We start from the raw sequence: 22,055 nt of genomic DNA, 5'->3' as shown, positions 1-22,055 counted from the left end.
CCCTAACCGGTTTGGCTCAGTGGATAGAGCATCGGCCTGCGGACTGAAGGGTCTGGGGTTCCATTCCAGTCAAGGGCATGTACCCTGGTTGCGGGCACATTCCTGGTGGGGGGTGTGCAGAAGGCAGCTGGTTGATGTTTCTAACTCCCTATCCCTCTCCTTTCCTCTCTGTAAAAAATCAATAAAATATATTTTAAAAAAAGAAATGATGAGAGAGAACCATCTATCAGCTGTCTAGCACATGCCCCCACTATGCACCGAGCCCACAATATGAGCATGTGCCATAACCAGGAATCGAACCGGCAATCTCTTGGTTCATGGGTCGATACTCGATCATTGTGCCATATCAGCTGGGCCCAGCATCAATTTTCTACCAGCTTCATAGGCAAATTGTATAACTATTATTCTAGGGATATACTTGGACACTTTTTCTGAAAAGGGAACAGCATAAGTCTACTTTGTTCCTGGATCTGGGCACAAAATGATGATCCATAACCACAGTCCCAGACACCTGCCTAGCTCCCACAAGCAATGATAAGTCTTGGAGACTGTGTTGTAAACCTCACACTGAAGGGCCACCATTAGTGCTGGGACAGAGTTGTAGGAACAGGATGAGAAAGTTATCCAGACACAGGAGGAAACGTGGACACCATGTCAGGATGGCGCAGGATTACCACTGGACAAAAGTCAGGAGCAGAGGAGTGAACTGTCAAAGCAAGAACAGATCAGCACCTGCCCGCTGAAAAGTCCAAATGAACCAGGATTCTAGTGAGTTCACAGGGTTGACATCCAGAAGTCAGAAGCATACATAAACTTGCAAAGAACCTTTGAGGTAATACAGAATGGAAGTGAGGAAGCAATGTGGCTCAGGGTATCAGGAGTCCTTAAGATGTTCTTAGAGCTTGGTGTGGCTCAGTGGTTGAGCATCGACCCATGAACCAAGAGGTCCCTGGTTTGATTCCTGGACAGGGCACATGCCTGGGTTACGGGCTCAATTTCCACTGAGGGTGTGCAGGAGGCAGCCAATCAATGATTCTCTCTCATCATTGATGTTTCTATTTCTCCTCCTTTCCTTGCTAAATAATAATAATAATAATAATAATAATAATAATAAATCAATAAAAATATTAAAAAAAGATGATCTTCGCAGAGCAGAAGAACTTCACCATGGAGACTGAGCTAGTATCAGAAGCCCACCACCCTCATCCCAAACACAAAGAAATGCAAGATAAAGTCATTTTAAAGTCCTATAAATATATTGCTGAGCTCAAAACAAAGAATGGCACTTTCTAGGTGCTAAAGATAAGTTGGGACTGAAGCCATGAGACCCCTAGAGGTACCAGGACCAGATCTGTATCTGGCAGGCCTCTGGGGAGCCAAGGGTGGCCAGTCTGACCTCAAGCACTGTTACCTGAAGTTATAGCCAGGGTACAAGGACTTATTGGTTGTCTTGTCATCAAGGCGCCGGAAACTGTATTTTGGACGGCAGTGGTGGAACCAACTGTCCAGGTTGCAGTCCCAGTAGATCTCAATTCCCATGATTCCTCCCTGAGGAAGACAACAAGAAGCTATCTCTACGTCCTGCTGGGTGTGGGGTGCAGCCACCAGACATCTCCCTGCATAGCGATGATCACTGAAGGAAAGGACTTACATGCTTCTTCAGCCGCCCCATCCTCAATTCAAGGTGACCATTTTCTCCTTTGAACATCTAAGTAACCTCTTGTACTTCTTCCTTTCTACAAACATACTAGTATTTTGAGCACTGACCATCATATTTCATTGAATCTTACTTCACTGAATCTTAAGACACTATTGCTTGTAAGACATAATTTTTTATGTTCCTCTAAGAAGAAAATGCTGTCAATTAAAATGTGAGACTCCATAAATTGAAAGCACTTCCTGATTTCAGAACTATTAAAATGTGGGAAAAAAATGTCTTTGAATCATGAAATATGGCATTTCGAGACAGTATGCTAGAAGCTAGGGATACAGCGATGTGGAATTGGCAGCCTCTGACTTGGAGAAAGGAGGAATAATACAGAATAATCACAATTGTTATTTATTGCCAGGCACTAAACCAAGCACTCTACATATTATAGTGACTAATGCTTTTGTCACTCATCATCCAAAGAGCCAGGAAGTGCAAGGAATGTAGCTCTGGAGGTGGAAAGGCGAGGAAATGGATTCTCCCCTGGAGCCTTTGGTGGGAGCCTCACCCTGTTGCTAACCTGATTTTTCCCAGTAAAACTGACTTTGGACTTCTGATCTCCAGAGTGTAAAAGAATGTGTGTTGCCCAGCCTGGTGGCTCAGTTGGTTAGAGTGTTGTCTCAGTACACCAAAATTTGAGTAGACATTTCTACAAAGAAGGTACACAAATGCTCAATAAGGATATGAAAGGTGTTCAATATCTCTAGTCACTAGGGAAATGCAAATCAAAATCACAATGAGATACTTCACCCCACTGGCATAGCTATAATCAAAACAGACAATTAAAAAGATGGCAAGGGCACATACAAGAATCAATCAGTGAATGCATAAATAAGTGGAATAGCAAATCTCTTTCTCTCACACTCAAATAAATAAATAAATAAATATAATAAATATAATAAAAAAATTTAAGCCACCAAGTTGTGGTCACTTATTATAGCAGCCTCAGGAAATTAATGTACCAAGTATCTCCTAAGATTGTTGTGAAAGTAGTTGGCATCATGGATGGATTTACTAAATGCTCAATAAAGGGAACCATATTATTAAGACCCAGTGGCTCAGCCCCTTGGCCATTTGACATCTTCCATTCCCCTGACACAACTTCCCCCACAAACCTCATGGTACGAAGGCACCACCAACCTTAATTGCCACTTCTGAAAAGTCATCTCCTGTTTCTCGGAAGATATCTCCTAGTCGGAAAATAGGACACTGTGGATTCTGAGTCTTGTGAAAGGTGCAAGTGATGTTTAAGTTTGGCAAGATGTTTCTCCTGCACATAATGAAAAGCAAACAAACACCTCCATTGAAAGCTTGCATAGGAATGAGCCAGTGTGGTGACTGGGCTCCATGAGGGCCCCCAGTGGTCCCTACCTCTGTGTATTTATACCCCTGTGTAGTCCCCTCCCACATAGTAGCAGCATTGGTCTGTGACCAGTAGCATATGGCAGAAGTGATGGTGAGTCACTTCCAAGGTTAGGTTATAAAAGACTGCGACTTCCATCTTGGTTACTGTCTTGCTTGCTTGCCCTCTGTCTCTCTTGGATCATTTGCTCTGGGGGAGGCCAGCGGCTGTGTCCTAAGAACTCTCAGGCAGTGCCAGGGAGAGGCCCACATGCTGAGGAACTGAGCCCTCCTGCCAACAGCCACATGAGTGAGCTTGGATTCTCCAGTCCCAGTCAAGCCTGGAGTGACTCCAGCCTCATTGATAGATCAGCTGCAACCTGAGAGGCCCCGAGCCAAAACCACCCAGGCAAGTCTTTCCCAGATTCCCGGTCCACAGAAACTGTGTAAGGTAATAGATGTTTGTTGTTTTAAGCTTCTAACTCTTTCGATAATTTGTTACACAGCAGTAGACAACAATATGGCCAGACACTCTGGGCACTTACGTGGTGTAATTGTGGCCAGGGAAGTCGATATTATTCTTGATGAGCACAGTGAAGTTTTCAGCACTGTTCAAGAGCGCAGGCCTGAGTGAGAGACATTCGACAATGGAGATCAATGACTACAGGGACAGAGGGAGGCAGCGGGCTAGTGGGACCAGCGGCTTCCGGTCTCTTGCTTGGGTCGTTGCAATGAGTGAAGAGAAATGCAATCTAGTTGGCAAGACGTTCTAAAAGTCTCTTCGTCTCCAGTAAGAATTTCTTCCTTCTTCTTGGGAGAAGAGACCCCATGGCAGTTCTCACAGTCTGATATAATTATATGTTTAGGTATGTGTCGTGGTTTGCTGATAAATCAACTTGTTCTTCAGGGGGAAAAAAAAAGCTCTGATGTGTAGCATTTACTGATTATTGTGGTATAATACTCCCACCATGTCTGATTTCAGGCTACCTGACATCATTGAACTTGGAGTTGGGAAAGGATGCGCATAATTGGCTCAGAGGCGGTACAAGCCAACTCCATCATACGCCACTTAAATCTTTCCCAAAGGGCTGGTGTTCCTGGAGGGCTGGGGCCATAATTTTCTTATCTTGACTTCCCCAGCCTTCAGCACAGCACCACACACGTAGTTGATTCTGTCAGTCATTCTCCTAGAGGCCCTGTGTAGCATGGAATTCTGCATGAGTTAGAGGAGCCCAAATTCTAGACTGCAGGAAGGTCTACACACCATCCTTCCATCTATTTGTTTGACAAATAATCATTGGACTGAGCATGAGACTGGGTGTTGGGGATGTAGTGATGAATAAGATAGTTAAGGTTTTTGTACTTATGCAGTTAACAGTCTGTTAAAGATGGAGGGAACTGGCTGTGGATTAAAAAGGTGCAGCTGGGCCCTTGCTGGTTTGGCTCAGTGGATAGAGTGTCAGCCTGCAGACCAAAGGGTCCCGAGTTCGATTTCAGTCAAGGGCATCGTACCTCGGTTGCAGGCTTCTCCCCTGCCCAGGCCCTGGTCAGGGTGTGTGTGGGAGGCAACCAATCAATGTGTTTCTCTCACATCGATATTTCTCTCTGTCTTTCCCTCTCTCTTCCACTCTCTCCAAAAATCAATGGAAAAATATTCTCGGGTGAGGATTTAAAAAAAAAAAGTATAGCTGGTATGCTGTTACCTGCATGCCTGAGTAGGCAGAAGATATATATATATATCTTGGGTGTAGTACCAGGAAAGGGTGAAGAGACTTGGAAGAGGGCACCAAGAACAATTGGCTTTTTATTCCAGGATTTGCAGAGCCCAGCTTTGGCTTTATTTGGTACTAGAGGCCCAGTGCACGTGCACTGGAGGGTGGTCCCTCAGCCTGGCCTGCCCCCTCTCACTGTCTGGGAGCTCTTGGGGGCAGGAGGCGACCTGGCAATCAGGGAAAGGCGATGCCCCCATCACACCTTTGCTACTGCCACTGCTGGCAGTGCAAGCCTTGGCTGGCCCTGGTTACCTGAGCCTCAGGTGGCCCTGGGCGGCTGGGCAGCTGCCATCCGAGGCTTGCCTGCGCCTCAGGCTGGCCCTAGGTGGCTAGGCAACCAACATCCGAGGCTTGCTTGTGCCTTGGGCATCTGCTGGGCAGCCACCATCTGAGGCTTGCCTGCGCCTCAGGCCGGCCCTGGGCAGCTTGGGGGTTGAGGGCAAGTCTGGCTGCACCACATGCCTGCTGCCCCCCTGGCTGGGCTAAAAGGACTGGAGGACTCTGGGGATGCTGAGGGGACTGGCATTGCCATCTTGTGGCTATGGGCGCCGCCATCTTTGTAATGGCATGATGGTCAATTTGCATATCTCCTCTTTATTAGATAGGATATAGCTATAGAGAACAGTCTAATTTTTGCCTCTTCAGCACCCATTCCCCCTCTGTCAGTAGCCCTTCAATTCTCTCCCTTTAGGGAAGCCAGGTCTCTTCCACTCTCAGCTCAGAGGCCTGGGTGGGGATGAGTCCGTGTCCTGCTCATCCCTACAGTTCCTGGAGTGTGCAAGTGACCTAGAGCTGCCAAATAGTGTAATCCAATCTCCTTGGCCACAGTGATAGGTTCAGATTGTCATGTGACTTGGGCCAATGAGAACATTCCAGGGCTTTTGTAGGAACTATTGGGGTGGGGAATGGGGGGAAGTAATTTTCTTTTGAACTGCTAGTAGTAAGGACAGTAAAAACCTGGAGTTCCCCCACACCACAGCGTGAAGAGAGCTAAAATGAAAGAAAGAATAACTTCAGGGGAGGAAGAGAGAGTATCTTAATGACATCATTTGAAGCCTGTAACAAGTTTTACTTGAAGCCATACTTCTGGACTTCTCATTGTCAGGAGTCAAAAACACAGCCAAAAAGTAACACACTTTTTGTTACAAATTTCTGAAGCCAGTTTAAATTGTGTATCTGTCACTTGCACAAAAGAAAATCTTATTTATGACAAATGCCTGCTACATGCTGGACCATTTGCCTTTAGAACATTCTAGATCCCATGCTTCCTAGGCAACACTCTAATTAGAATCAAAGGACTATAGGATCCTGAAACTTTAAGGATCAAAGCCTTTTATTCCTCTCTCATGATACTTAACAGTTTTCTACCTTGAATTACAACTCTGCACACATATCTATCTCTTCTGTTAGATTGCAAGAGCCTTATCTGGGTCATTTTGTATTTTACATAAAATTTAGCACAGCCTCGCCTGGCCAGTGTGGCTCTGTGGTTGAGCATCGACCTATGAACCAGGAGGTCATGGTTTGATTTCCAGATTGTGGGCTCAATCCCCAGTGTGGGGTGTGCAGGAGGCGGCTGATCAATGATTCTCTCTCATCATTGATGTTTCTATCTTGCTCACTCTCTTTCCTCTCTGAAATCAATAAAACTATATTTGGGGAAAAATTTAGCACAGCCTCTTGTATATAGTTACACATGAAATAAATATCTAACACCTACTACATGGTCATAGATGTGTTTAAAGAATGAATGATTACATGAATCATTTTAGTAATTCTAGAACCTATGCTCATATGACATATGAGGAAAAAAGTTCAGGAACTTGCTTGCCCAAGGTCATGTAGAATTGCAGCAGCAGCTTGGAGATGCACAGTATTTATCTGGTGAATGAATTGGTGGCAGAGCCAGGACTGAAAACCATGGACAACCAAGAGGACCCTTGCCTTGAACCGGGATGACTTGGGTGTAGGCTAATGTCCCTGAGCAATTCCTTCTTTGACAATGAATCTTCCTTGACCTAGAAATGAACCTGAGTGGTGCCATTAACTGATTGAGGGTAAGACAGGCTGACACTGCCTAGTGCTTCCTACTCTAATATTGGGAACCTTTTCCTGAACCTTCTAAAAAGTTAGTTTGGGGAACTCTTTGCCCCACAGGTTCTGATGGTGTGACCCTGAGTCACATTTGTCTAATGCTGTGCTGTCCAGAATAGTCCAACATCCCTAGGCAAGTGTGACTAATTACATTTAAATGAAACTAAATTCAGTGGCTCAGTTATAGTAGCCTCATTTCAAGTACTCAATAGCCACATGTGGCTACCATATCAGACAGCACAGAAAGAGAACATTTCCATCATTATAGAAAGTTCCATGGACAGTACCAGTCTAGAACCACCAAACCTCTATGGGTAGAGTGTGTGTGTGTGTGTGTGTGTGTGTGTGTTATTGAGCACTTACTATATGCCAGGCACTGAGCTCACTTTGCAATCACAATACAAGTATCTCATTTAATTCTCACATTAGCCCACTGAGGTAGGTGCAATTATTATCATCAATTTACAGATGGGGAAATTAAAGTTCAGAGAGGTTAAGCAATTTGCCCAAGGTCACACAGCAAAGAAGTATTAGAGTCAGAATTTGAATCTAGGTCTCTCTCTTCTTTGCTGAAATGCATCAGTCCCTGTGGTTTCTGAGATTTAAATCAAGTTCTGCCTCTGGACCTGACCTTGTATATTAAAGAGAAGTCACTGCCCAGCTGGTATGGCTCAGTAGTTGAGCATCAACCCCATACACCAAGAGGTCACCAGTTCAATTCTGGGTCAGGGCACATGCCTGGGTTGTGGGTTTTATCCCCAGTAGTAGGCATGCAAGAGGCAGCTGATAAGTGTGATGTTTCTATCTCTCCCTTTCCCTTCCTTTCTCTTAAAAAAAAAAATCAATAAAAACATTTTTTTAAAAAAGAGAAGAGTCACTACAGGGACCACCAAATCTGTCACTGTGACCATTTTTTAAAATATATATACACTAGAGGCCCAGTGCATGAAATTCATGCACTGGGGGGGGGGGTATCCCTCAGCCCAGCCTGCACCCTCTCCAATCTGGGACCCCTCGGTGGGATCGGGCCTAAACCGGCAGTTGGACATCCCTCTTACAATCCAGGACTGCTAGCTCCTAACTGCTCGCCTGCCTGCCTGCCTGATTGACCCTAACTGCTTCTGCCTGCCAGCCTGATCACCCCCTAACTGCTCTCCTGCCAGCCTGATTAACACCTAACTGATCCCCTGCCGGCCTAATCGCCCCCAACTGCCCTCCCCTGCTGGCCTGATCTCATCCCCAACTGCCCTTCCCTGCCAGCCTGATAGCTCCTAACTGCCTCTGACTGTCTGATCACCCCCAACTGCCCTCCCCTGCCGACCTGATCTCACCCCCAACTGCCTTCCTCTGCTGGCCAATTTGGTTCTGATTGGTCAGTTTCTATGCCAGTCAGCGTCAAAAGCTCCGCCTCCTAGGCAGTCATTGGCTCCTCACAGTTCACCCAGATGTGGTTCTGATTGGTCGGTTTCTATGCCAGTCAGCGTCTCTGGGCTGATCAACAGCCCCGGTGGAGGCCTGGAAAGAAATGGAGGCACGGCTGCTGGCCAGGCCTGGAGAGAAAGAGTGAGGCAAGTGCTGATCAACAGCTGCCACAGAGGCTACAGATCAGACCCTGCTTCTCTCTTCAGGCCTCTCTCTGGGCCTGATTTGCAGCCCCCTCAGCAGTCAGTGCTGGGGCACCGCGCCTGCTGCCGTAGCAGTCAGTGTGGGGTCGCCACAGCAACCCAGCCCTGACTACACAGGACTGACTTTAGGTTGGTCAAGGCTCCAGTCATGATGGACCCAGGGTTTTTATATATTAGGATTTTTATTAACCTCAGAGAGGAAGGGAAAGGGAGAGAGAAAGAGGAACATCAATGATGAGAGAGAATCATTAATCAGCTGCCTCCTGCATGCCCCTACTGGGGATCAAGCCTACAACTGGGAATTGAACCGTGACCTCCTGGATCATAGGTTGACCCTCAACCACTGAGCCGGGCCACGGGTCAGTCCCCACCCTGCAACTTACCGGGGGGGCTCTTCTGTTGCCTCGGTGGGACACCAGGCAGAGACTTCACAGGTCTTCTGACTCTGTTTATACACTATACACCTTCCGGTCTGGATTCCTGCAGGGTCAAAGGGTCACAGAAGCACACGTGTGAAGAACCGTGGAAGAAAACTCTCAACCCAAGCAAGTTTCAGTTTCAGCTCAAGCAGTTTCAGTTTCCATTGAAACCCCAACCGAACCATAAGCTTATTAAGCTGACCAAGCAACACATCGAACGGTAGGCATTTTTTTAAAAAGCGTCAGAGAGAACATAGGAAGACCATGGATGCTGTTGGCTTGTTTGGCTTCTTTGAAAGAAAGATGCCTGAGAGGGGAGCCTGACAGGGTGCATTGTCTCAACTGGGAAATGGACTCGAACTTGGCTTCTTATTTGGCATGTGAGTCCCTAGAGGAGTGTACAGCATGTGTCAGGGATGTGCAAAGTTGCAGAATAAACATGGCACATCTTGCCTTGGTCGGTGTGTTCAGTGGTTATAGCGTCGGCCCAGGCACTGAAGGGTTGTGGGTTTGATTCCCAGTCAAGGGCACATACCTGGGTTGCAGGTTCAATCCCCGGCCCTGGTCCAGGTGCGTTCAGAGGGCAACCGATTGATGTGTCTCTCTCATATTGATGTTTCTTTCTCTCTCCCTCCGTCCCTCCCTGACTCCCTTCCACTTTCTAAAAATCAATGGAAAAATATCCTCAGGTGACGATTAAAAACAACAACAACAACAACAAAAACCATGGCACAGCTTCCTGGAGCATCAGGATCAGTTAAAGATTCCCGAGAGCAGAGTTGAATAGCAAGTAATGTTAAAATGATCTCTATACCAACTCAGACACACATGTATCATGGAATAAGAATGCAACATTCATAGGCCCTTAGTGTGTGCTTTATGACCACTGATACTTTTTCTTTTTATTCTTTTATGTGGTAACTTTATTGTCATGTGCTCTTTCAGTTAAAACAGGAAAAATGGAGCCTGGCCTACATAGCTCAGTGGTTGAGCATTGACCTATGGAGCATTGACCTATGAACCAGGAGGTCAGGGTTGGATTCCTGGTCAGGGCACATGCTTTGGTTGTGGGTTCAATCCCCAGTGTGGGGCATACAGGAGGCAGCGGATCAATGATTTCTCTCATCATTGATGTTTCTATCTCTCTCTTCCTCTCTGAAATCAATTAAAAATATATTAAAAACAAAACAAAACAGGAGAAGGAAATTCTGCAGGTTAATTCGTGTATGGTCCCCAGGTGTCATAGGGGTACAAGTTCAAGCTCCTCAACCTTTATGGAAATTCAAGACAGAAAGCTTAGAATACTCAGATGATACTATAAGCCATTTGATTTTTCCATCAGGTAGAACCCTGAAGGTGCTGATTTTGCAAGACTTTTAGGCGCTCTCCTGCTCACTGGGGAATTAACGTCACATTCACATCAGCAGCTGGTCCTCTGAGGGCACAGCCAAGGCACGGGGCAGACACAGACCCACCCATGGTCTGCTGAGGGTAGAAAGGCAGCTGAGAGTCAGAGTTAAAGATCTCAACTTTAGGACACTGCGAATGTCACCAGGATGCCAGACCATTCATCCCCATGGTCCCAAAAAGAGACAGACCGTACCTTTGCTCTGTGGGTCCAGCCATCCCTTTTTACAACCCCTGTCAGAGGAACAGAGTGTCCTGCGGGTAGGGTACTGCCAAGAAAAGGACAGGGTAGCGAGGAGTGAGTATCGAGTGCCCCTAAGATATGGAAAAACAGCTGTCCTGTGTCCACACAAAAACTTGTACACAGATGGACACAGCAAGTCATAATAGCCAAAAAAGTGGAAACAAACCAAATATTCATCAACTAATGAGTAGACAGAAAAATGTAGTACATTTAGCCCTAGCCAGTTTGGCTCAGTAGATAGAGCATTGGTCTGTGGTCTGAAGTGTCCTGGGTTCGATTCCGGCCAAGGGTTGCGGGCTCGATCCCCAGTGGGCAGTGCAGGAGGCAGCCAATCAATGAATCTCTCTCATCATTGATGTTTCTATCTCTCTCACTTTCTCCCTTCCTCTCTGAAATAAATAAAAATATATTTTAAAAAATAAAATGTAGTACATTTGTACAGTAGAATATTATTCAACCATGAAAAGGAATGAAGTGCTACTGGCTCATGCTCCAACATTGGAAAACCTTGAAAACGGTGTAGTAAGTGAAAGAAGTTAGACACAAAAGACCACAGATTGTAGGATTCATTTATGTAAAATATCCAGAATAGGCAAATCCATAGAGACCAAAAGCAGATCAGTGGTTGCCAGGGGCTGGGGAAGGGGGAATGGGGAGAGACTGCTAATGGGTATGAGGTTTCTTTTTAGGGTGATGAAAATGTTCTGAAATGGTGATAGTTGCACAACGTTGTGAATGTACTAAACCACTGAATTGTACACTTTAAAATGGCGTGTTTTTTTTGCCTGGTCGGCATGGCTCAGTTGTTAAGCATCAACCTATGAACCTGGAGGTCATGGTTCGATTCCCAGTCAGGGCACATGCCTGGGTTATGGGCTCAATCCCCAGTGTGGGGCATGCAGGAAGCAGCCAATCAGTTGATGGTTTTTTCTCTCTCTCATTCTCCCTTCCTCTCTGAAATCAATAAAAATATATTAATAAAATGGTGGGTTTTGTAGTATATGAATTATATCTCAATAAAAACTAAAAATAAATAAAAATCTAAAACGCGGAAGTCAGGGCAGCCTGGGGCCACTGGCAGGGACAGCCCTCAGTGTGCAGAGCCAGAGGCCTGGTCCAAGCAGCTCTGTGGCTGCAGAACTGAATGAAGCAAATGGCATGAAGGCTCAGCAGCAAATGTGGAAATAAGGGGCGCCAGCCGGCCCTGTCTCCTGGCCTGAGAAAATGAGGTCTCCGGACTGATAGCGGAGGACAGAAGAAGGAAAAGAGAAATGTGATGACTGGGCTTCTGTATTCAACTTCCCATTTCCTCGGGAGCAGGTTCACTGGCCAGTCTTAGGGAGACCAGGAGGTGACACAGCCGCTAAGAAAATCGCCGCTGCTCATTATCTCCTGTGCAGTGCGTGGCTTTTATAGAGACTCAACAGCACCTCTGCGCCATTGTCTAGCTGCATGACACTGGTCCAGTCACTGCACCTCTCTCAGCCTCAGTTTCCTCCTCTGTAAAAGGGGGGTGAACAGGTCTGCCTGAAGTGGTTGCTGTGAAGATGAGATGAGCATTATTGATACAGATCCACGGGAATGTTAGCCTGGTTCCAGGTTTAGGTGGACACGACAGCGAAGACCGTCATAGGAGAGAGCACATCTACCCCGAGCTCTCAGACACTCAGACCTTGTCACCTGCGTGGGCTGATGAGGAAGATCCACAGGCAAGGCTGGTCCTCCCACAGGCAGGAGACCTGCTCGATAGCATCCCAGTGCTGTGCCCCTAGGTGCTGGGATGGTCCCTGGTAAAGCACAGGCATTACCTGAGTGGGCAATGGCAGGAGGGTGCAAGTAACAGGTAATATCTTGTAACACATCGCTCTAGATAAACTTACCAGAATAGCTAGTTATCCTCTTAAAGAACAGAGGGCAGGACTGGGAAGGGGCAGAGTAGGACAAATATATTTTTTTAAAATGCATAAGAATTTTTCTTTCGTTTTTAATCATTATAAATGTAATGCATAGGATATAGCTATGTATCAGTAAATACTTTTTTTCAATTCTTTTTTTTTAAATCCTCACCTGAGTATATTTTTCCATTGATTTTTAGAGAGAGTGGGAAAGACAGAGAGAAATATCGATGTGAGAGAAACACATTGATTGGTTGCCTCCTTCTCACTCCCCAGCCAGAGGCCAGGCCTGCAACCGAGGTACATTCCCTTGACTGGAATGGAACCCGGGACTCCTTGGTCTGCAGACCAACGCTCTATCCACTGAGCTGAACCGGCTAAGGCAGGACAAATACATTTTGGTAGGGAAGAAAGTTTTCCAGAAAGAGGTAGGGGAAGGTCAAGAGTCTGGAGAGGGCAAAGTCAAGTTGGGAAAGACTGCATGGGTGGTGGTGGTGGGGAGACAGGTAGCATTTACCTGATGCAGAGACTGAAAGGCTAGGAAGTGGGGTGATAACAAACAAGCAAAAAGAAGTGTGGTGAGAAGGCAAATGTGAGCTGTGTGACAACGTTCCCAGACAGAGAGTTCCCAATGGTTCGTAGTAGGAAAAGCCTTCTCAGAGAACGCCTGCAGCAAGCTGGGCGACCTAGGGGAGGGCACTTAACCTCTCTGATCTGCGTCTGACCTGTAAAACAGGGATGGGAATGCTGTTACTCTCCTAAATTTGTGAGGCTCCACTGAAATGTGAAATGCCGCACAAATGCCAAAGGTCAATGTTGTCAGGAGCCATGCGGGAGGGAGCGACAGAGGAAGCTGGCCTCTCGCCTGCACAGGTGCCTAGTACCTGAGCTGGAGACGGGGACAGGCAAAGATGTGTCGGCTCCAGAGAGAGAACTGCAGTGTCTTCTGACACTGCCCAGACCCACACTCAACAAAGGAGGCTCAGGAATGTTTGCGAGCTGGAAGACATATCAGATCTCAATCCCACATTCTCCCGCCCTTTCTCCTGCCTGTGTCTCCTCCAGAACTCTTACTGCTCTGTGTCCCTTCCTTACCTCTGGACACAAGCCCTGCACCTGGCCCTTTGTCTTGAGAAAGTTTGTCATCACAAAGAAGGAGTTCCCCTGCGGAGAAAAGGAGAGAAGTTCAATGCAAAGCCTTTGAGAACAGAACTATTTAATCTTAATTATCCAGCTTGCTAAGTGTCTGGGGGCGAACCTTTCCATTCTGCTAACCTTCAGTCTGGAAATCAGGGGCCGGGAGCAAACTTGGGACTACATGGAGGGCTTAATATCAAAGCTGGATGAGCCGCCCTGCTGAGCCGAGAGAGACCAGAGGCACATGGAAACTGATTGAGGATTCCTTTTCCATCCCAGCTTCCCAGGAAAAGCCCATTAAATTGAAACTCAGGAGGCCCGGGGAGGCAGAATTGGGGGTGTTTGTTGGCTTCATCAGAGTGCTGTGCAGATTATCTAGGACTTTAATAAAAGGGCAATAGGGCACGCCACCACCTGGGAAATAACGGGATAATTTAATGACCCACTGTCAGCAACAAACAGATAGCAGCTTAGGTTTTATGGTTTTGCAAAGCTGTCCAGCTCCCAGAGGCCCTTTAGTCTCTCCCGCCCCCATCTGTTCGAGTCACCTTCGACTTCTCCATTTTGACAATTCTAATTTCATTTCCTTTTCTTGCAAATTTAGGCAGTCGAATGCCCCTTGTGTATGGTCCACACCCTTTCTTTCTTTGTCCTTTGTATCCTTCCTTGAACCCCCAAGAGTGTTTTCTTGGAGACATGTTGTTGACAAAGTGCCACACAAACAATACAGAAGGGCTGGTCCTCTCCAGGCAGGGAGTTCTTTGTCCTTCTGAATCTAGGCAGACCTTGCTGACTCCATGGCCCTGCTCCTAAAGAGCGGTGTGCAACTCAAAGTGTGAGTGAATCCAGTGGTGTTTTAAATGCACCAGGACACACAGCTATTTTGAGAAGCCCTGGAGGACTTGATAAAGCAAAGAATCATCTCCTTTGAGCTGTTAGATCTGACCCAGTTTTGCAATTTTTAGGTTTTCTCCAGTTGTATTTTCACAGAGCTTTTTAAATACGGCCAGTCTTTTTCTGGAGTAAGGCTCTAGGTCTCAGGGCTGGGGGCCGGGGGAAGGGCACGAGGCCCTGGTGATAGTGAGCAGGGATTTGTCCTGGGAGGATGCTGACCAGTGCTCACCTGCATGGGGAAGGTGTAATCTGCTGTGTCCAAGACTCTTTTCACCTTCTTTCCGTTCTCCAGAATCTCCTCTCTCACCTCCGCTATGCCTTTCACTTTGGTGTGCACAGAGCTGATCAGAGGCTCTTTCCGCTGGTACCGCTTGTCACACACCAGAGCAAAGCTGTGTGGTGGACACAGAAAAGCATCAGTGGTTTTCTCAAGGAGGCCCAATGCCATGGTTTTGGATGGAGGCTGCCTCCATTCCAATCCTAGCTTTGCTAGGGAACTTTGGGCCAACGACTTGCCTTGTCTGCGACTCATTTTCCTTATGTTTAAGATGGGAAGAATGGTTATACCTACCTCATAGGTGTTAGGTCTGATCAAATAATCGAATGGATATTCCCTCCCCTGGGAAACTAACCTTTAGATCATTTCACAATCAACATTTCTTTTTGCTTAGACCACATTCCATCTGCTGAGACCAGTAACTTTCCCCTCCAGACTTGCCCAGGATCTGGACCCGCCCAAAGAATTCACTGCTGAAAAAGCCTAGAGTCCTTTAAAATATTTACTCCCCACCCCTGGGTGCTGGCACTGTTTTGGTGCTCAGCCATCTGGTTTCCAGGTGACCTAATAAATTCATAATTCCTTACCCCTTTTAGCCTCATGCGTTCCTCCTTCAGCGACCCTAACAGCAGGGTTGTTGATAAATTATGTATACAAATTCCACACAGTGAGTGCTGGCTACATGGAAACTATCACCCCAGTGCCAACCTCTAATATTGCCTAATATAGACTCTAATTCACAGGACAGATTCTCAAATACCAGAGTTCACCTGGCATTAATTCACCAGCTTTGTTCTGGGGCTCAGAAACCCATCGGTACCTATCTAAGGGTGTGTCCAGCAGGTCAGCCACCTGTTTTCTAGAAAGACACACCTGTTTTATAAATAATATTGATAATATGTGTTACCCTTTGTTGAGCACTTCAGACGTGCTGAGAGCTCTACACACATCATTTCCCTTCTTCCTCACACCAATAGGAGATAGTATTGTCATCATCGCCCTCTGTAGATGAGAGAATGATGATAAGAGAGGTGAAGGAACTTGCCCACAGATAGGCAGTGGCAGAACTGAGGTTCTTGACTGGTCTACCACGTAGCCCAGAGCCAGACCTTTTAACCACATGCTATTCTTGTTTATGCCTTATGAGCTCTGCCTCCGGTTTCCTGCCTTTCGGGTCAGTTCATTAGCTGTTAATACCCTATTTAGAACATGAATGTAAATTACAATGGTGGGGAAACTAAAGAGGAGAAGTGGAATTGATTATTAAAAATGGTAGATTTCATCTCCACATGTTTTTCCTGCCTCCCATTGCCCAAAATAATAGTTTATCCTAAATGCTTTCTTTATTCATTCAGCATGTATTTATTTGATCTCTTCCTTCTGCCCAGCCCCTAATATCTGAAGAATATTGGGAAGTCTAAGCCAACGGCTACCCACTGGGAGCTAACCTTGGAAGCCAAGACAGAGTGGGCCAAGACATGGTCCCAGCTGTTCTCAACCTGGGCTGTTCCCAGCTGTTCTCAATCAGGGAGCTTTCAAAATTGTAGCTCCCAGGGCCAGCCCTGGAAACTATGGTTCTATTGGTCTGGAGAGTTATCGAGGTACCTATATACCTTTTAAAAGTCGCCCTGCTGATTTTGATACACAGCCAGGTTTGAGAATCCCTGGGAATTGCATGAAAAGATAATGCATATTTGCCAATATGACGTCCACCTGAAGACGTGGATTTCATGACCCAGCAGTTCCATTCGAGGTATATGCCCTGGAGACACCCTCATACATGTGCCTAAGGAGGAATGTACAAGATGTTTACAGCAGCATTCTTTGTACGAGGGAAAACCAGAGATAACCTAAATATCCTTGAACATTGAATGGGTAAATAAATTGTTGGATTCACACAATGGGATGCTCTAAAGCAGGGGTGGGGAACGTTGGCCAAGGGGTGTATAAGGCCCAATAAATCATTTGGTCTGGCCCTTTCAGGGCATTAAAAGTGAGTTAATTAAATGTTTGACCAAATATAGCAGGCTAATTTTTAAGTTGATAATTTTGTATGGCCTTCGAATGATGTTATAAATATCTAAATGGTCCCGGACAAAAAAAGGTTCCCCATCCCTGCTCTACAGCAATGAGAATGATGGCGAGCTAATTGTATCAATACAAAAATAACAATGTTGAGCAACCAAAGCATTCCACATTATGATATAAGGTTTAAAGAAATCCAAACCATCATTATATACTCAAATACCTGTCTATATGTATTCATAGCAGCACTATTCATGATAGCCAAAAGGAGACAACACCCCAAAGGTTCAACAGTAGATGAATGGAGAAAACAAAATGTGATCTACCCATATATTATTCAGCCATAAAATGGAATAAAGTACTGAAACATGCTACCCTGTGGATGAACCTCAAAAACACTGTGCTAAGTGAAAGAAGCCAGACACAAAAGATCACATATTATTGATCCTGTTGATATGAAAGATCCAGAATAGGAAAATTCATAGAGACAGAGAGTAGTAGATTGATGGTTGCTAGGGGCTGGGAGCAGGGAGAAATGGGAATTAACTGCCGAATGGGCATAGGGCTTCATTTAGGTGATGAAAATGTTCTGGAACTAGACAGAGGTGGTGGTTGCACAACCTTGTGAATGTACCAAATGCCACTAACTTGCTCATGTTAAAATGATTGGTTTTGGCCGAAACCGGTTTGGCTCAGTGGATAGAGCGTCGGCCTGCGGACTGAGGGGTCCCGGGTTCGATTCCGGTCAAGGGCATGTACCTTGGTTGCGGGCACATCTGTGCAGGAGGCAGCTGATCAATGTTTCTCTCTCATCGATGTTTCTGGCTCTCTATCTCTCTCCCTTCCTCTCTGTAAAAAATCAATAAAAAATATTTTTAAAAAAAATGATTGGTTTTGCCCTAGCTGTTTTGGCTCAGTGGATAGAACGTCAGCCTGTGGACCAAAGGGTCCCAGGTTCGATTCCAGTCAAAGGCATGTACCTTGGTTGCAGGCTCCTCCCTGGCCCAGGCCCTGGTAGGGGCTCATGCAGGAAGCAACCAATCGATGCATTTCTCTCACATCGATGTTTCCCTCTGTCTTTCCTTCACTCTTCTACTCTCCCTAAAAATTAATGGAAAAATATCCATGAGGATTAAAAAAAAAAGGAAAAGATTGATTTTATGGTATAGAATTTCACCTCAAGAGAAACCTTTTTATAGTTATGGACATATGTTGTAAAAATATAAAAACAACAATTCTATGGTTGTTTTTATATTTCTACAACATATGTCCAAGCACAAAATTCAGGATGATGTTTACAAGGGGAGAGGAAAGAGAACAGATATAGGCTGGGTCTGCAGGGAGCTAAACCTGGACTAGTAATGTTCTTTTCCTAAGTGGGATGGTGTCGTATGAGTGTTTATTATATTCTTCTTAATATGTTTTAGTATTTCTATTACATTCATTTTTTTTTTAAAAAAAAGCTCATTAAGAAAGAGGGGTGGCAAGAGATCCAGAATTGAGACCCAACTGGCGTCCAAGAGACGGAACTAGTTAATGTCATTCCACGGACAAATAGATAACACTATAGATAACACTGTTCAACAGTACATTGCTGCCTCTTTTCACAACATGAATGTGGTCTGTGCTGTGTTTTCCCCCATTGGCTATTGCACCATTTCCCCAGAATAACCCTGGGTCAGTCTGGCCCACCATTTGGGAAGCTCAGTTATGGTCTCTCATGTCCAATCCAGAATGGACAGTGTGTTCTACAGCAGCCTCAGTGGAATCCAGGCCCCTGTACATCAGAAGACTTATCTCTGTATAATAACAAATGTATCATTTTAAGAATTCAAATGCTTCAGAGCCACATCACAGGGGAAAAAAGAGTTTGCAGTGCCCTGCCCGATGGGAAGAACATACTAACGACTGTCCCAGCAGCTCTCTCCCAACTCACTTGGTGACTCAGACAAGCCATGCACCTCTCAGGGACCGTGGGTTTAGCCTCTGAATGAGGAGCTAACTGCCTGGCTTCTTGCTCCCTGTGACCTTTAGGCTGTGGGCAGCAACAATTCTGATCTTCTGAAGCCTGCAAACCACAAGTCCCTGAAGCAAAAGGGGCAGGAAGGGGCTGGGACTTAGCTAGGTCATGTCTGATGGGTAGGTAGAGATAATGGGGGAGAAGAGAGCGGAGAGTCTGGAAGGTGGAGAGGGCTGACAGGAGAGAAGCCTGGCTGAAAGGACAGGGGAAACAGGGGTGAAAGTGACGGGGGGATGGAGAAAAAGGTCAGCCCCAGAAGCCCCCAGGCTTGCACTCTGCACCTGACTCACCACATGTAGATGAGGATCCCCGTTATAATGAGGTTCTTCAGAATACCGATCCACAGGCTCTGAATATGAAGGACTTTGACAACTTGCACAGACTGGCATATCTGGGGGAATTGGCACCGTGCTGGCATGGAGAGAGACCTCAGAACACAGTGGAGGAAGAAGTGCCTCTCAGCCAAGCCGGCTCTTGCTCACAGTGTCTGGGCTCACTGAGCAAAGGTTACTATAAATTGACCTGAAAGTGAACTGCTTTTCAACTGGTTAACCCATGCCTACCCCGAAACCAGCTGTGTGCCTTCTGTGCCTCGTGGAGATGCTAGCCCCACAGACTTTGCTTCTTATGCATAAAATCCCCAGAGAAGAATCAGACTATGTCCTTCCCTAGTCCACTCGCCTTGGCAAACAGCCAAGAGCAGCAAGAGATGCACTAAGAAGATAGTGGTGGAGAGCCTGCACCCTCAAAGCCAGTTAAATACTGATTGTATTAATTACTCATTGCTACTGTAGCAAATTAATATGAACCTAGTGGGTTAAAACAACACACATTTATTCCCCTACAGTTCTAGGGGTCCTGCTATTCACATCAAGGTGACAGCAGGGAAAAACCAAGATGGCGGCATCGGTAAACACCTAAACTGCTGCCTCACACAACCATTTCAAAACTATAACTAAAAGACAAAACGGACATCATCCAGAACCACAGGAAGGCTGGCTGAGTGGAAATTCTACAACTAGAAGGAAAGAGAAAAGCACACTAAGACTCATAGGAGCTGCAGGAGGCAGAGGTACTGAGACACGCACACGGAGAGGACTGACAACTGAGTGCGTGACTGGCTTTCTCAAGTGGGAGGGAGACAAAAGCTTCTGACTGCACTGAACTCCAGTTCTGGGCGAGACTCTGGGGACCCAGACTCACCACGGTGAAACTGGACTGTCAGGAAAGAGAAAAGCACACTGAGACTCAGAGGAACTGTGGAAGGCAGAGGTACAGAGACGAGCGCAGAGAGAGAGCAGGCAACTGCGTACGCGGCTGGCTTTCTCAAGCAGGAGGGAGACAAAAGCTCCTGACTGTGCTGAACTCCAGTTCCGGGCAAGACTCTGGGGACCCAGACCCATTCGGGGAGAAACTGGACTGTCTGGAAGTGGGCAGAACTCGAGGGTGGCTTTCTCTCAGAGGTGCTTGGAGCTATTACCGCGGGACACTGAGACCCAGGGGCCTCTTAGGGCAGGGCTGATGGGAAGCCATTGTTGTTTGCTCCGCCCTGAGACTTAACCCCATCCAAGCTGAGCACAGAGGCTTTTGAAAGTCTTATTTCATAAGGTCAATTCCTCCCGGTGATACCAACAACAATCAAGGCTTAATTACAACAAGGCTGTGCACATAGCCCGCAAAGGGGTGCACCAAGAGTGTCCACCTCAGGTAACTGGGGAGGCTGAGCCACTGGGTCCTATAGGACACCTAGCACACAAAGCCACTCTATCAACTCAGGGAAGCAGCCAAAATGCAGAGACAAAGAAACAGGTCACAAATGAAAGAAATGGAGGAAAGCAAACAACTGGATATAGAGTTCAAAACCACGATTATAAGGTTTTTCAAGTATTTCCTAGAAAAGGCCGATAAATTTAGCGAGAACCTCAAGGGTATGAAAAAAGGACCAACTAGAAATTAAGCATACACTGACTGAAATAAAAAATATTATACAGAGATCTAACAGCAGACTAGAGGATTGCAAGAATCAAGTCAAATATTTGAAATACAAAGAAGCAAAAAACACTCAACCGGAAAAGCAAAAAGCAAAAAGAATCCAAAAATATGAAGATAGTGTAAGGAGCCTCTGGGACAACTTCAAGCATACCAACATCAGAATTATGGGGGTGCCAGAAGAAGAGAGAGAGCAAAATATTGAAAACCTATTTGAAGAAATAATGACCGAAAACTTCCCCCACCTGGTGAAAGAAATAGACTTATAAGTCCAGGAAGCGCAGCGAACCGCAAACAAAAGGAATCCAAAGAGGACCACACCAAGACACATCATAATTAAAATGCTAAGAGCAAAAGACAAAGAGAGAATATTAAAAGCAGCAAGAGAAAAATAGTTAATTACCTACAAGGGAGCACCCATATGACTGTCAGCTGATTTCTCAACAGAAAATATGCAGGCCACGGGTGAGCCCAAGTGGCCCTGGGTCTGGGAGGGCCAAGCGTCCCTGGGTCCGGGTGAGACCATGTGTCCCTGGATCTGGGTGAGGCCTCGTGCACCTAGGCCCGGGTGAGGCCACGTGCCCCTGGGTCTGGGAGAGGCCAAGTGTCCTTGGGTACGGGTGAAGCCAGATCCTGGGTCGGGTGAGGCCGTGCGCCCCTGGATCCATCCGGGTGAGGCTGGGTCCCAGGCCCGGGTGAGACCACGCGCCCTTTGGATATGGGTGAGGCCACGTGCCCCTTAGTCCAGGTGACGCCGTGCCCCTGGGATCGGCCGAGACCAAACCAGAGGGAGTCAGACCTCCATTACCACCATTTGTCCACCATCCAGAGCTGAGGGGTAGTGCTGACATGTACACATAAGGAACTACTGGACATCGAAATTGGGTCTCAAAAGAACTGTTGGTCCAGGGGGAAGCTCGACGGGAGTGGCAAGAAATATTCAGAGAACCTACAATCAAGATTAATCTACCCAGAAAAGCTATCATTCAGAATTGAAGGTCAGATAAAGATAAGAAAAAGCTAAAGGAGTCATCACCACCAAACCAGTATTATATGAAATGCTGAAAGGTATTCTTTAAGAAAAGGAAGAAGAAAAAGGTAAAGATAAAAATTATGAACAACAAATACATATCTATCAATAAGTGAATCTAAAAATCAAGTGAATAAAAAAGTCTGAGGAATGGAATAAACTGGTGAACATAATAGAA

The 22,055-nt window shown here is 46.1% G+C and overlaps 1 protein-coding gene across 1 annotated transcript in view; it reads right to left on the bottom strand.

The window, feature by feature from the left end:
• Positions 1–22,055, bottom strand: part of LOC103287033 (P2X purinoceptor 7) — a 39,819-nt gene that overhangs the window by 10,134 nt on the left and 7,630 nt on the right. The window contains exons 2-8 of the mRNA XM_054712349.1: positions 14,766–14,928; positions 13,601–13,669; positions 10,563–10,635; positions 8,924–9,020; positions 3,595–3,675; positions 2,849–2,978; positions 1,412–1,548 (exon numbers count right to left, since the gene is read on the bottom strand). Coding sequence (XP_054568324.1) covers positions 1,412–1,548; positions 2,849–2,978; positions 3,595–3,675; positions 8,924–9,020; positions 10,563–10,635; positions 13,601–13,669; positions 14,766–14,928 — 750 coding nt within the window. The remainder of the gene's footprint in view (positions 1–1,411; positions 1,549–2,848; positions 2,979–3,594; positions 3,676–8,923; positions 9,021–10,562; positions 10,636–13,600; positions 13,670–14,765; positions 14,929–22,055) is intronic.

Source organism: Eptesicus fuscus, chromosome 23, assembly GCF_027574615.1.
Source record: "Eptesicus fuscus isolate TK198812 chromosome 23, DD_ASM_mEF_20220401, whole genome shotgun sequence".
Taxonomy (NCBI): domain Eukaryota; kingdom Metazoa; phylum Chordata; class Mammalia; order Chiroptera; family Vespertilionidae; genus Eptesicus; species Eptesicus fuscus.
Note: the sequence above shows the minus strand (reverse complement) of the source record. Positions and strands in the feature narration are given on the sequence as shown.